Source organism: Antechinus flavipes, chromosome X, assembly GCF_016432865.1.
Source record: "Antechinus flavipes isolate AdamAnt ecotype Samford, QLD, Australia chromosome X, AdamAnt_v2, whole genome shotgun sequence".
NCBI classification, from domain to species: Eukaryota; Metazoa; Chordata; class Mammalia; order Dasyuromorphia; family Dasyuridae; genus Antechinus; species Antechinus flavipes.
In genome coordinates, this window is record NC_067404.1 from 41,098,485 (window position 1) to 41,112,845 (window position 14,361).

Below are 14,361 nucleotides of genomic sequence, written 5' to 3' on the forward strand. Positions count from 1 at the left end.
CTTCGGGGCAGTTCTAACTGTGATGTTTTTTCTTTACAGAAAAAAATCTAAATCTGTCTCTTGGTAGCATCTACCTATTGCCTCTTGGACTCAGTGGAATAAGTCTAAACTTAAAGAATGACAACCTCAAGACTATGATCATGTTTGTGACTGATCCAATCCTTAAAAAGTCAAATCAGTCTATTATGTAGGTAAGGTGGGGAGGTCACTAGACTGTTGGGACAGCAGAGTTCTCTCTCCCTGACTCCATTCTCTCATACCATCATCACTAATGGACTTAAATGAAGAAATTGATGGCATGGCTTATCAAATTTTCAGATGACAGGCTGACAGAGCTGAGATCTGAATACATCTGAACTGATTTTAGTAAGATGGAACAAAAGGCCAATTATAATAAAATAAAATCTAGCCGGCACAAATGCAAGGTCTAGCACTTAAAATATTGAAAAACCAACTGTATAAGTACAAGACTCAGGAAAATATGGGGAGAAAAAAGATCTGGAGGATTTAATTGATTATAAGCTCAAGAGAGTGTAATGTACTTTTAGTCTATATTAGTAAAAGCACTACTTGTCTAGTATAATGTCCAGAATAAAGGATACCCTCGTAGTATTTCACCCTAGCCAGATGACATATGAATTATTGCCTATAGTACAGAGCATTATATTTTAAGAAGGGATATAGCTGCAAAGCATAGCCCAACATGGGTAACTGAGAACAAAGGGATTTGCAATCATGTTATATATGACTGAAGGAGCAGGGAATTTTTAGTCTGGAAAAGAGATGACTTAAGGGAGAATAGGAATAGCTATTTTCAAATGCCTGAAGGGTTCTACTGCATGAGAGGGCTTAGGTTTATTCTGCTTTGCTTCAGAGTTTAGAGCTAGAGTTCAAGTTAGAGGCAGATTTAAGCTGCTTCTTTAAAAAAACATTTTTTATTTCACTATTTTTATTTTTCAGTTAACAAGTATTCTTCTATTAATCTGTCCCTCCCATTCCCTCCACATCTCCTCATAGCACATTAAAAGGACAAATCAAAAACGAATAAAGCCCTCATAAGCTGCATAGTCTGGCCAAACAAATCCCCACATTAGCCATGTCCCAAAAGGAAGGTCTCTTTCTGTATTTTAAGTTCATCACCTCTCTGTTAGGAGTTGAGTACCCATGTTTCATATTTATTCTTTTGGTCTCATGACTTATTATTTTCAGCTACGTTTAAAGAAATCCTTTCTGGTAATTACTGCTGCCTCAAGAGGTAGTGAATCACCCATGAGCTGAGATGTTCAAATAGAGGTTAAATGACCACCTGTGGAGAATGTCGAAATAGATAAATAACTTCAGAAGTCTCTTCCAACTCTAAGATTTCATTTTTTTAAAGAGGGGAAATAATTTGTCGTTTCAATTTTAATTTCAAAAGGCATAAATAACAGGGATACAGGAGACATAGAGGGGATATTATGTGGTATATAATATGGAGGGAAACGATTGTGTTCCATTTCCACTTGAGATGGCCTACCTATGGAAAAGAGATGTACTTTACCCCTGTAATATTGCTACTAGCATCAGAGGAAAGAAGAGGTAATAGAAGATCCAGCTTCCCATACACATGTGCTTAAATGTAGATAGGCAAAAATGTCCTTTTGGAGGAATATTTTACAAAAGAAATTATTTTTACTCTTCTAAAAATGAATATGTTGAGTGATGTTTCTCTACTTAAGACACTTAGGAAGCCCATGTAACAAGACACAAACAACCTGAAGTCAGTTAAGTTTCATTTTCAGAATACAAAGGGGCAATATTATGCCACAATATGTGACACTATCTTGAATTTAAAATGTTAACTTCTATGGCCAAAAAGAAATCACCATAAAAGACCAGATATAAAGAAATAAGAAATGGGCAACTGGGGAAAAAATAGAGCAGAAAATTAAAATCCTGAAAATAAATCTAAATTTTTCCATTAAATCCATAGCCAGACTGGAGGCTAATCCATTTCTGCTTTCCTCCTTCAACTTATCTCTTTTTCTGTATATTGAATATAGATAATAAGCTGCTGTACTATCTCTATTACTAGCTACAGTTAAAATATTCTTTACTTAGAACTTTGATAACTAACAACATGTAACCAAGGCTCAAATACCTAGGATAACTGAGGGGACAGCCCATACAAGTTTCAGAGATAAAAGCTTACTGGGACAATGGCTGGAAGCTGTTTTTATCACTTTAAAAATGTGAAGGCTTCAATGCACACATCTATCCACACAGAGGGCTCAATGTGAGTATCATGTTATCATCATGTTCTTTTGGGAGAGGAGAGTGGAAGAGAAAACGCTCATGGGGGAAAAGGGTGGCTAGCTGGATTGTGCCAGAGTGGAAACTGAGGAAAGTGTATTGAGGCAGTCTGGTAGCTAGCCTGAAAACCTAAATTACTTCTCACAATGAAGTCATGAGTAGATTCTTTGCAACTGATAAGCTGCAAAATAAAGACTCACACCATTTAAATTTTTTGCTTATTTTGACCAAAAAACCCCCTCATACCATGTCTCTGAAATTAGGATGATGACAAAAGAAATAAAACACAAAAGCAGCCCTATGAACAGTCAAGTTACAATTTGTGAAATTTCTTTTTAAAGCAACAATGGAATCGAAATGGCATCATCACGGTGAATATGACTATACCTATTTTGTAACTGAAAATAAGTTTTTCTAAGTAACAATTCTCTGATTTCCCTGGGGAGAAAAGGGCATTATGTAACATATAGTTATATTATTTTCAAAAACTATTACTATCTAAAAAGTAATAAAAACTTCATTTAAAATGTAAAAAAAAAAAATTCCAAACAAATACCACCCCTAAACTGAAAATCTAAATTACCAACAGTATTTTATAGCACTTCCACACACACACACACCATAGTATCTATAAAGCTATCTTTGCTTTTTAGTGTTAGAATATGAGTGATTTTCAAAGTTTTTTCTCCCTAAATTTTCTTACCTGTTTGAGCTGATGGATCCGGCTACTAGGTATTCGAAGAGGGGAAGATGGTAGCAGCTGCAAAACAATACAGAAAAATATCAAATTTGTTTTAATGTTTCTACTTAATTCACACTAAAACTTGTAAAAATTAAATTGAAACTTATGTTAATGAAAGGTTTAGGGTTTCTGATATGGATCAAAAGAACTGCTCGCCTGGGTAACAGGGGACAGAAAAGAATACTATATTAATAGAAAAGCATGATGAAGTAAAAAGAATGGGGGCTCTGAAGCCAAAGAACTTGAGTTTAAATTAAGACTTTGATGGATTTGTGATCTCAATGTGGACACTCTTTTCAAAGTGCAAAACACAGCTTCGTACTTCTCATCCAAAATGACTCTCATAAGAAATATGATTCGATACTTTTAGAGAAGCTAATGAATATAAAGAAAAATCTAAGACGAGATAATTTGTGCTTTATAACAGGGTATCTTGGGTATCTTTGATCCTTTCAGGGTCCCATAGTTACATTTATAGCAACTTATTAAAATCAGGCTCAACTATTTCAGATTTTGTAACAATCAAGGGGAAGAGGTGATAAACTTAAACTTATCTTTGCTAAGCAAATTATTTTCTGATAGTAAAAGTGACATTGAAACAAGATTTCAAGAAATATATTTAAACCTCTTAAGAGGCAAAACTGTTTAAGTGTCCTTAAGCATTGTATGAAGAATATAATTTACATATAAATGATGGATTATAAATCATTCACATCTTTTATTCAGTAACCAAAGGATTTTCTATTGGGCCAACATTTAGTCAAGTTAGATTTCATATATTTGAAAGCATCAAAACTATATTTCTTTAAAAACAAATAGTAACTCAAGTTTGTTTGTTTTTTTTTTTAAATTGAATTCAAATTAGCTGAAGCATGCCAGCATAACAAAGAATGACTGGATATCAAACAGATAACAAATCTTATATTAGCATTAATGTGTTACTTTATGCTAAAAAAAATAAATAAATAAACATGCACCATTATTAATTTCAACATAGTGAGAGAACTTGTACTTGTCCAGGCCCTTGTCCAAAAGCTGGATTAGAGGCAGGGGTATAAAGCAAATAACAGTCTCTAGACTGTTAGCCTAATTAGCGAATACTAATTAATAACTGAAAATGGATCACAGAACTGAATTCAAATCCAAAATGTGTTTATGTACAGAATGCAAAGCAATATATAAGATGCTGAAGGATGCATCTTCTCTAAGTCAGTAAGACTTAGGTCGTACCCTCAAGAAGTAGATCTGCTGGGAGCCATTATTCAAATATAAGTTCTCTAAATTCCAAATCCAGAACTCTCTTCCCCACTGCATCACACTGCTTTCTAGCTAGCAACAAGAGAATTCCATTAATAAATATTCCCACTGTGGTGTCGAGCACTGTTAGGCATCGATATAATTAAGTTTAGAAAAGATACGGTCCTCCTTATCAGTGCAGAGCTCAGGGTTTAGTAGAAGGATAGGGTACTAAAGAACCCAAAGAACTAAAATACAAAGTAATATAAGATAAGGAAAACATAAGGCAAGGCATTATGAGAGATCCGAGAGGGAAATAGGTAATGCATTCACAGATTTCATGGATGTGTTATTTAATTAAGCTGGGTTTTAAGGAATTTAATCCAGCTCAACAAACATTTATTCAGAACCTACTACAGAGAAGGCACTATGCTAGGTACTGAGGCTATGAAGCAGACCTTGCTCTCTAGAAGCCTATAATTTAATAGGAGGAATAACAAATAACTAAAATACTTGAGAGAATGGGATATGCAAAGAAGAGATTCCAACAAAGTATTAGGAATTTACTAGGGTGAAAAGAGAGGGAAAGGAGAGATAACTGGACTGGGGGGCTGGAATACCAGGCACAAAATGGTAGTGAGGTGGGAAGATGGACGGATAAGAGTTAGAGATGCCATGTAGTACAGTTTGGCTGGAGAGAATAATCGCAATTAAAAGCACTTGGTAAAATATAAAGTGCTAGAATACTATTATAGCATACTATTATATATATAATAGTATTCTGCAGGCTGACTCAAAAGTCTTCAATGCAAATGGAAATGGAAAATGGAAAATTGCATGAAGATTTTTGGGACACCCTGTAAAAGACTCAAAAGGTAGAATGGGACATAGTGATGGTTTAATATATACTTGTCAATGTTGATGGTGGGGACTGCATTTAGGTCACAGAAAGTCTCGAATGCTAGGCTAGTCTGAATCCTATTTGGCAGACTGGGGAGAGGCGTGACCAAATCAGGGTTGTGTGTGAACAGGAAAACTGGACAGAACATGCTGGTCAATATGCTGATGAGAGGCCATGTGGGACAGCTGAAAGAATGCTAGGCTTGAAATCAGAAGAGCCGTGTTTGATATAAACTGAGTTCTACTTACTCCTCATATGGCCTAGAACAAGTTATCTAGAAAGAGGGGGGCTAGGTCATATGAACTCTGAAGTTCTTTCCAGATCTCCATCTATGTGTCTAATGTTGCTACAGAGCAACATTTTTAAAACATCTTTTATGAATAGAGGCTTCTTCCTCTTCTCTAAAATTGCTTAATGATTCTTAAAACTGTCTCACTCCATATTCTCTTTGGTCCTTTTAAATGGACAACATTAGATAAAAGTGTTTATGCTATGAAAACAATCCACATGCACATAGGGATAAGGACTGAACCTATGATTTCTGATAAAGGGAACGCCCAAAATCTTATATTGATTCACTGAGATAGTAGACTCTCCCTTTGCCCGTGTGGAGCAATACCCTCTCTATAACTTGCATTTTATTAATACACTCCACATGCTTGTAGGTTTTAATAAATAACATTCACAGATTTTTGGCTAATTTTCTTATCTGTATTTGGCATTTGAATTGTATCCTTTTGGGAGCTATCAAAAGGAATGTGGATAACTCTGGAGGGGGCTTTCTTTCTCTCCCTCCTCCTCCCATTTACGTTTTTATTTTAATTAAATTCATGTGGTAAAATTAAAAACTAAAACTATTATATTGTAATACATTTCATTTTACTTTAATTTTATAGCATACTTATAAAGAAAATGCAGATCTAAATTAAAGATTTTACCCTTCTTAAATAGATTTGTAATTCTGAAAAACTATAAAAATATCATGTAAATCATGTTACATGTTTTAAAAAAAAAATACCATTAGCAAGCTACCCTTTACCAACTTAACAAAACTGCCAATGGAAAAAAGAAAGCTTTGATATAATATACGATTAGCTTTGAAGGAAAAAAATGGTTAAAAAAATAAAAAATAAATAAAATTTTAAAATAAAAAATCATAAAATAAAATAAAAAATAAAAATCATAAAAATAAAAATAAAAAATAGACATATCAGTCTATTAAAATAAGAGTTTAGATTCACAATTAAAATAACCCCAAATGTACATCCTGACTGGAAAAGAAGTTACCTGATGTCATGTCATTAGTAGGTCAACTTATTTACATGGGGACTTTCTTTCTTGGGAGCTATTATATCAGACTCTCTGCTCTAGCTGTACAATAAATAATATTTCATTGTGAAGTGGTTTAGAAGGCCAATTCTAATAAACTTCTGATGGAGAGAACCATCTGTATCTAGAGAGAGGACTATGGAGCCTGAATGTGGATCAAAGCATTAACCGTTTTTATTGTTTGCTTGCCTGTTTTTTTTTTTTTCCTTCTCCTTTTTGAGCTGATTTTTCTCATACAACATGAAAAATGTGGAAATATGTTTGGAAGAATTGTTCATGTTTAACCTGTATTGGATTACTTGCTGTCTATGGGAAGGGGAAGGTGTGAAGAAAAAGAGAAAAATGTGGAACACAAGGTTTTGCAAGGGTGAATGTTGAAAACTATCTTTGCAAGTATTTTGAAAAAATAAAAAGCTATTAAAAATGTACACACACACACACACACACACACACACACACACACACTCTTCATTGTGAGCCTTCCAAGCTACTGCATAAGGCAAGAAGCTGAACTTTAGAATGAGTTGGAAAAACCTTAAGTAAAGACCCAGCAAAAGAATCTACATCTGTCATTTTAAGACTAACTTAGCTAGCCTCAAGGAGGCTCAATTACCAGAGGTGCTCATCATATGATGAATTCTTTTTATCCATAGTGACTCATGAAAATATTCTAAAGCTGTAGAACAGTGGTGTCAAATAGAAAGAGACCCTGTGGGCCATTGAATGACTTAGAAAACCATAAATTAACATTATCTATGCTGTACTCTATTTGTATTTACTTTGTTAACATTTCCTAAATTCAATTTAATCTGCTTCATGACACTAGGGAGTTTTACAAATTTGACACCTCTGCTATAAAGGATTTATAATTTGTAATTTCTGTAAAAGGAGTAGCCCAACTGACAAAATCAAGATCCTTGAAGTATTACGTTAAACTAAGCCTTGAAATTGTTATTACCAACATACTAAAAATCTCAAGACTGCTACACCAATGAAACATTGTATGAGATGGCTATGTTACATTAAATCGGATCACTGAGAAACAAGTTGGTACCAACAGAGCATGAGTGCCAGGAAAATCTGGCTTCACATTGTCCCAGACATTTAATAGCTATGCAACCCTGGGAAAAACACTTAATCTCCCTGTGCCTCATTTTCCTTATCTGTAAAATGAGGAGAGTTGGGCTCAATGATCTCTTCTCTTTCAATTCTAAATTCTACAACCTACATACAAACTGAGAGCCTAGAATCCCTAAGGCATGCAACATCCAAGAATTATTTCTGATATTCCCATCAGTAATGCCATTGATGATAAAATACTTTCATAGGATTATGGATTTTTAGAGCTGAAAGTGACCTTAGAGTAGGGGCTCAACCTGGGGCCCATGGGGTCTGTGAGGGGGGTCCATAAACCTGAACCTTATTTTCACTAACCTCCTTATGAAACTTCGTGTTAAAGACCAAAGGAAAATGAACACTAGATTCTTCTAAGTAAAGTGTGAAAATTTCCTTTTCAAGCAAAAAAAAAAAAAAAATTGAAATCCACTGGTCTATATTGAAAAAAAAATCATTGTTAAAGTCATAAGGGCTTTAGAAAGAAATTCTACCCCAAATGCAGACAATTATTAATCGTATATGCATTGATCTTTCCCTAAATATTGTTAAAATGGTACAAGTGTGGGTAATAATGAATAAGCTATCAACATTTTCTTACCAGGTTGTGCCGGTTTAAAAATGTAGTACTGTTTCTTCTGGTTCTTAACATATCAGCCTGGAATATTTGTGAATTATCACTGAAACCAAAACACAAACATATTTGTCAAATATAGGCCATTATGGGTGATTAAAAAAAAAAAAAAGAACCATATCCCTAAAGTAAATAGCTAGAAAGTACAATTAGCATCATAATTAGTCAACCAAATTTAGATGTGAACCCAAGAATTTGGGTATCCTATCCTTAATGACATTCCTAATACGAATAGCTTAATGTTGTTGGAAAATTAGCATTAAATTCACTTTCAGATGAAGTTCAGAGTATGATTTTGTACCTGTCATTCAAAGTTAGGAGGGGGGCCTCCAAAATGTAAGCCCCAGATCACCTTTAAGCAATTACCTTTTAACTTGAATGAAGAGGAAATCCAACATGGTAGACTCCAGAAATATCCCTCATTTTCTACTTCCCATCCTATTCAATCCATTCCCATAAAGGGTAATTTTAAAGGAATCGTCTAACTCCTCAGAATTAGTAGTTTCTTAGTAGTTCGCTAATGGAAACAGGTGACAAGGACAAAAGTGAACAGCTAGAGCATAAACTCATCTCCTAAGTTTCTAAGCCATCTAAAACTGAATTTTCTCCTCACTCAAGCCTGAGGTCAGTCTTCAGCCTACCAAAGAAAAAAATTCAAATACAGGAATAGACAACTCAAAGATTCAGAGAAATATTTAGTTTAATGACAGGCCTAAGAAAATAGTTTACTACATTAATTTCTATATTCTTTTCTAATAGCTGAGGGGTAGGAGAAGAGAGGGAAATTTCTACCAATAATTTTATTTTGTTGCTCATCCCAGTAATAAAACTAGTCAAATGGAAAAAAACAAAAAAGGATTATCAAGAACTAAGAACCTGAAAAAAAATCGGTCCCTGACTTTTAGGCTTATAATCACATATACAAAAGCCTGGAAACTCTATAACCAGATTAATACTTGCCCTAAAGAACTTGTTAAGAAGCACAAACTATCAAATGCTGGTGCAAAGAAGACAGTGGGATTTCTTAAAGAGGCATCATTAAATGAGTTCAGGAAGTTATTTGAAAGAAGTGAAAGGATGTTTAACAAGGACTGAATAAAAAGCTGTCTTGGCCTAGAATGGTATTGAGGAAGGAATGGCAATGAAAAGGAAAAAAAGTGATCGGCATACATAGTAGAGCTGAAAGGAGCCTAGGTAAAAATCCAAATTTCCCAGTTGGAAGTCAAAGCTTACAATACCTTCCGGAACTTTGTGGATTAACCTCTGACCAAATCCTGTGTCTCCTAAAATAGCATTGTTAGTGTTACTTCATGGACCCTGGACAGGACCTCTAATAGAGGTCCAGCCCTCCTTGTATTCAGGCAGATAATAGTACATTATAATAAGCTTCCATTTGCATAATGCTTTGTGAGCAAAGTCCTCTAAATCACCCGGGGAGGTAGCTGAAGCTCTAATTTTTTTTTTTTGAGGCAACTTGGTCCCTTCAGTTTCTAAACCCTCAGCTTCTCCTGAATGGAATGTTTTACCCTCATTTAAATTTGGACCCTGCAAATATCTTGAAGCTGAAAATCTGACAGATGCAACATTCAATCACTTCACTCCAATACCTACTTTGTGTCCTAGTTTTCTGCTTGTCTTTCCTCTTTTTCTATGCCATCTTTGAGCCTGTGACCATCATTGAAAGTTCTTATCAAGCAAATGGCTTTCTTCACTCCCTTGGGATCTATTACTTTTTTCCTTCATGAAACCTTCCATCACTGACCAACCCTGGCATTAGTCCTCAATGCTTTCTTACATTCACCACTGGCCCTAAATAAAAGCTCAAAATCACAATGAAATCCTATATTTTCTAAATCATTCAGCTTCTCAAATATAACATATCACAAGGCTCCCTTCTTAGGGTAGCTTTTCATCTCCTACTTGCCTATTTAGATAAAATACTTTCATAGGATTATGGATTTTTAAAGCTGAAAGTGACTTTAGAGTAGGGATTCAACCTGGGGTCCATAGGGGGTCCATGGGGCCTTATGGGGGGTCCATAAACCTGGGGCTCCTGGGGTCTGTGGGGAGTCCCTAAAGCTGGGGCCCCTGGGGTCTGTAGGGGGTCCATAAACCTGGGGCCCATGGGGTCTGTGGGGGGGTCCATAAATCTGGGGCCCATGGGGTCTGTGGGGGATCCATAAACTTGAACCTTATTTTCACTAACCTCCTTATGAAACTTCGTTTCTTGCAATGATCAAAAACCATTTCGAGAGATTTGTAGGTTTTTACCTGATTACCTGATTACCAAAGAGGTCCATGACCCACAAAGTTCAGAAAGCCTAACTCAGAAACCGACTGGTCCAACTTCTTCACACTACAGATGAGGAAAATGAGGTGCAGAGATTAAGTGATTTGTTCAAGAACACAGGAAGTGACAGAGCTGAGATTCTAAGCCAGGCCTATGAGAAATTCAGCAACTTTTTGCTGTACTCCCCTGTCCATACACATTACTTTGTAATAACTTTGTAAAACTCAAATTTCTTTTCACTTTCAGCAGTATGGAAATTGATGCCCTCTTACCTCAAAAAGTTTGGGGAGGCCATAATGCTGAAATCGGGAGTCAAAGAACCTGAATTCAAAGCTAAGATATCATTATCTGTCTGACCTTGGATACATCTATCTCCTAGCTTCTCTGCATTTCAGTTTTCTCATCTGAAAAATGAGGGGAAGTCGGTCTCGAAGGCCTCGAAGATCCTTTCCAGCTCTAAATCTATCATCTTACTTATAACATTAGCAGGATATCAGAATAAAGTTAAAATACTATACCAGCATTCAATTCTTGGGCAAAAAAAAGTACAGATTTTAGTTGCCATTGTCAGAAATGTTTACTGTCATCTGATACATGCGGGTGTAACATTTCTGCAACACCTTTTCGGCTCAGGGAAAGTGTCTTTCCACTCTGCCCTGGGAGTCGGGAGGATATCTGTAAGGGAATGGTGGTTGGGGGGGAAGAGAAAGACATTGTTCACTCGTGACAAAAATTAACCCGAGCACAAAGATTGGGGGATGGGGTGGGGTGGGGAGAAGAGACAAGGGAGAGTTACCTAGAAATGGTGAAGAAAGTTAGCCCAAACCAGAAAAGGCACCTGCTCCACTCTACGGCAATTAGCTGCGGCACTTGGTACCGGGCTCCCAGCCAGGGCAGTATCTATGTCAACCTTGGGGCAAGCTAGTTCTCCTGGGTCAGCCTCGGGCCGGGCCGGTACCGTTCGGATTCGAGGTGAGGAGAAGATAATGGAACGGGGTTGGGGCGAGGGTCGGTTTGGAAAAGATGAAGAAATGATGGAGGAGGGGAGATGGTTGAAGAAACACCTGCTGAAGCGGATGCGGGGCGCATGCGCACAGGAGCCCCCCCCCCCCCCCAGCATCCTCGGCCGCCCAGCTGGCCCTCACTCACCTGAGCCCATGGATGAGCGGAGCGCTGTTGGACCTCCGCAAGCCGCCCCCGTCAGTACCTGGTGGCAGCTCCAGGTCCAGCTCCATCTTCTCCTGAGCCATGGCGGGGGGCAGGTGCCGGGCCTCAGCTCTGGGCTCCCATTCACCTCAGGACGCGGGGGGTGGGGGGGGGGGGGCGGGGGCGGGGACCAGGAGTGGGGAGTGATGGGGATGGAGGAGGCGGAGGCAACTCTAGACGACGGGGCGGCTCATGCTGCTGCCAACCCGGGGCGGCCGTGGGCGGGGGCCCGGTTCAAGGCTTCGAGGCCCGCCCAGCGGCAGAGAACACAGCGAGGGGCAGGGCCCGGCCCGGAGACTCCGGCCCCCATGCTCTGGCCCTGGCCTCGCGCCTGGTCACAGCGGCTTCCCAAGCACCGTCCACCCCCAGCCCTTCCTTTCGGTCTCCGGGACAAACTAGGGCGCAGACGCTCAGGGACCGCGGCTGTAGCCGGTCCTCCTCCTGGGCCCCCGGGACCCAGAGCCAGAGGGGTCGAGGGCAAAACAAAAACTACAACCTGCCGCCTCCCGAGAGCAGGCAGGGTCCGCCCCGCACGCTTACGCCCCCACGTCCGCCCCGACAGCAAGGCCTAACCGCGCAAGCGCCAGCGCCGGGCGTTCTACTTCCCCCTTCTCCTTCCCCAACACTGTTTCCGGGGGACGCTGAGAAAACTAGCTCTCTTCCCTTCCTTACTCCCCATCTTAAGGGTCCTTGGGACGATTCTCTTTGCCCATCGCCTTCGTAGTGGGTGTGGGAAGAGAAGGCGGGCGAGCGGAGAGAGGAGCCCCTGCCTGTCCAACACCGTTTTTACAAGTTGGCGCGATTAGGCTATTGGCGGCTTCGGCAAACTCAAGCCGCACGGGGCAAAAGGCAGCCCAGTAAGCCGGCAGCACGCTGAGGCTAGGAACCTCGGTGGCAGAGAACACAAAAGTCCGGGCAAATAATCGGCACAGAAGAAACGCTAGACCGCCTTCCTGTCCCCTTCCCTCTCCGTCCCCCTCCCCATCCTACCAAAAGGATCTGAATTTACTTCATTTTTCTAAGTCAATAAAGGATTAGGTTTGGGAGGCACCAAGCTGTAGAGGACAGAGCTCAGGATTCGGAGAGAGACCCGAATTCAAATCCCGAGGCTGCCACTTCCGGGGTTCCCTAGACAAATAGATCGCTTTACTTTTCTGGGTCCCAGTTTCGTTTTTAAAATAAGAAAGTTTGAACCAGACGACCCCAGATCCCTTCCAGTTGTAAAACTACATTTCTGAGTCAGGAGTCCTGCCTCTCGACATATTACCAACTGTGGTAACCTCAATCCATGTTCTATAAGGTTCCAGGCAGTTTCCCCTTCCCCACTGTGGAATTTACTCCAACTGAAGAAAGCAGAGGGCCCCACCTCTCCACAAGTACCAAAAATTGATAATAAAATCTAGACAAATAAATACCTTTTAAACATCAAGTCATTCCAGGGATTATCCTCTTTGCTTGCCACTTTCAATGCATGACAGCAAGTAAGTAGCAAAGGCACACGCACCCACTATCAATTCCTTGTCTCTATCAGTCAGTCCTCTTATGCCCAGTACTCTGTGATGTCAACTTTCTGTTACCTAGGAACGGTACTCCCCAAAGGACATCACAATCTGGCTTTACCCTATTATGAGGATTAAGCCCCTCTTACTTTCCGGCCATTATAACTAACGATCTGCAAATTAAGACCAAAGCTCCAATCTTTCATATCAGATAAATCCCCAAAGAAACAGGGTAGAAACTTGAACAAATATTGAACATCCTTATGCACAAAAACCCCTTAGTTTCCTCTATTGGTTTCATATTCTTTTGGTGTTTTCCTCTATTAGTGATCCTTATCTGTTTTAAACTCTTCACCTATAGCGACCAAATCCACTAGTTATTCAATAAATCTATTTTTTACTACCCAATCTTTCCAGGGACCGGGTCACTTGGGTGAGGAAGGGAGTGGAAGGAATAGAAAAGAAACAAATATACAGAAAGCCTATTTGTACACTTTCTGTTCTGTGGGAACTATCGGGAATTGAAACATAGAAACAGAAAGAATATGACAACAATTTCAACCATGTAGTTTGCACAAAAGTGCAAAATAATGGGGAGGGGGAGTGGTCTTGACTCAAAATTTCATCAGGGTAGGGCATCCTCCCACAGAGACCGATCAGAGACTCAGCTACAACTTGGGCTTAAGAGAAATCTGAGACATGGAAGCTAGATGGTTTGCTTGCCCATGGTCACACAGGTAGTATGTGTTAAAAAAAAAAACAAGGACATGAAACCAAGTGTTTCACACTCCAAGGCTGGCTGGCCCCCTACCCGAAATGCCACATTATCTTTCAGGCAAAAAATACAAAGCGTTATGTGAGAGATGCAGAAGACCCTTACCCAAAATGACTACTCAGAGATCACTCAAAATAGAAAGCAGAAAAGTTGTTTATTAATAAATTCTCGTGAGAATGAGCAATTCCATAGCGAGGAGGGAAAGAGAAAGTTCGCGGTAGAAGGGCTCGTTCTCACGAGAATTTATTAATAAACAACTTTTCTGCTTTCTATTTTGAGTGATCTCTGAGTAGTCATTTTGGGTAAGGGTCTTCTATATCCTTCACAGTTGGGGGCTCTCCGGG

At 39.1% G+C, this 14,361-nt stretch overlaps 1 protein-coding gene across 7 annotated transcripts in view; it reads right to left on the reverse strand.

The window, feature by feature from the left end:
• The window catches only part of LOC127542942 (PPP2R1A-PPP2R2A-interacting phosphatase regulator 1-like), a 38,287-nt gene extending 25,031 nt beyond the window's left edge, over positions 1–13,256 (reverse strand). For 2 of the 7 annotated variants that reach the window (XM_051968891.1, XM_051968885.1), the window contains exons 1-3: positions 11,687–12,292; positions 8,215–8,293; positions 2,996–3,052 (exon numbers count right to left, since the gene is read on the reverse strand). In XM_051968891.1, coding sequence (XP_051824851.1) covers positions 2,996–3,052; positions 8,215–8,293; positions 11,687–11,787 — 237 coding nt within the window. In that variant the 5' untranslated portion in view covers positions 11,788–12,292. The other 5 variants (XM_051968887.1, XM_051968888.1, XM_051968889.1 and 2 more) reach the window with 5 other exon arrangements.
• Between the last annotated feature and the right edge of the window lie 1,105 nt (positions 13,257–14,361).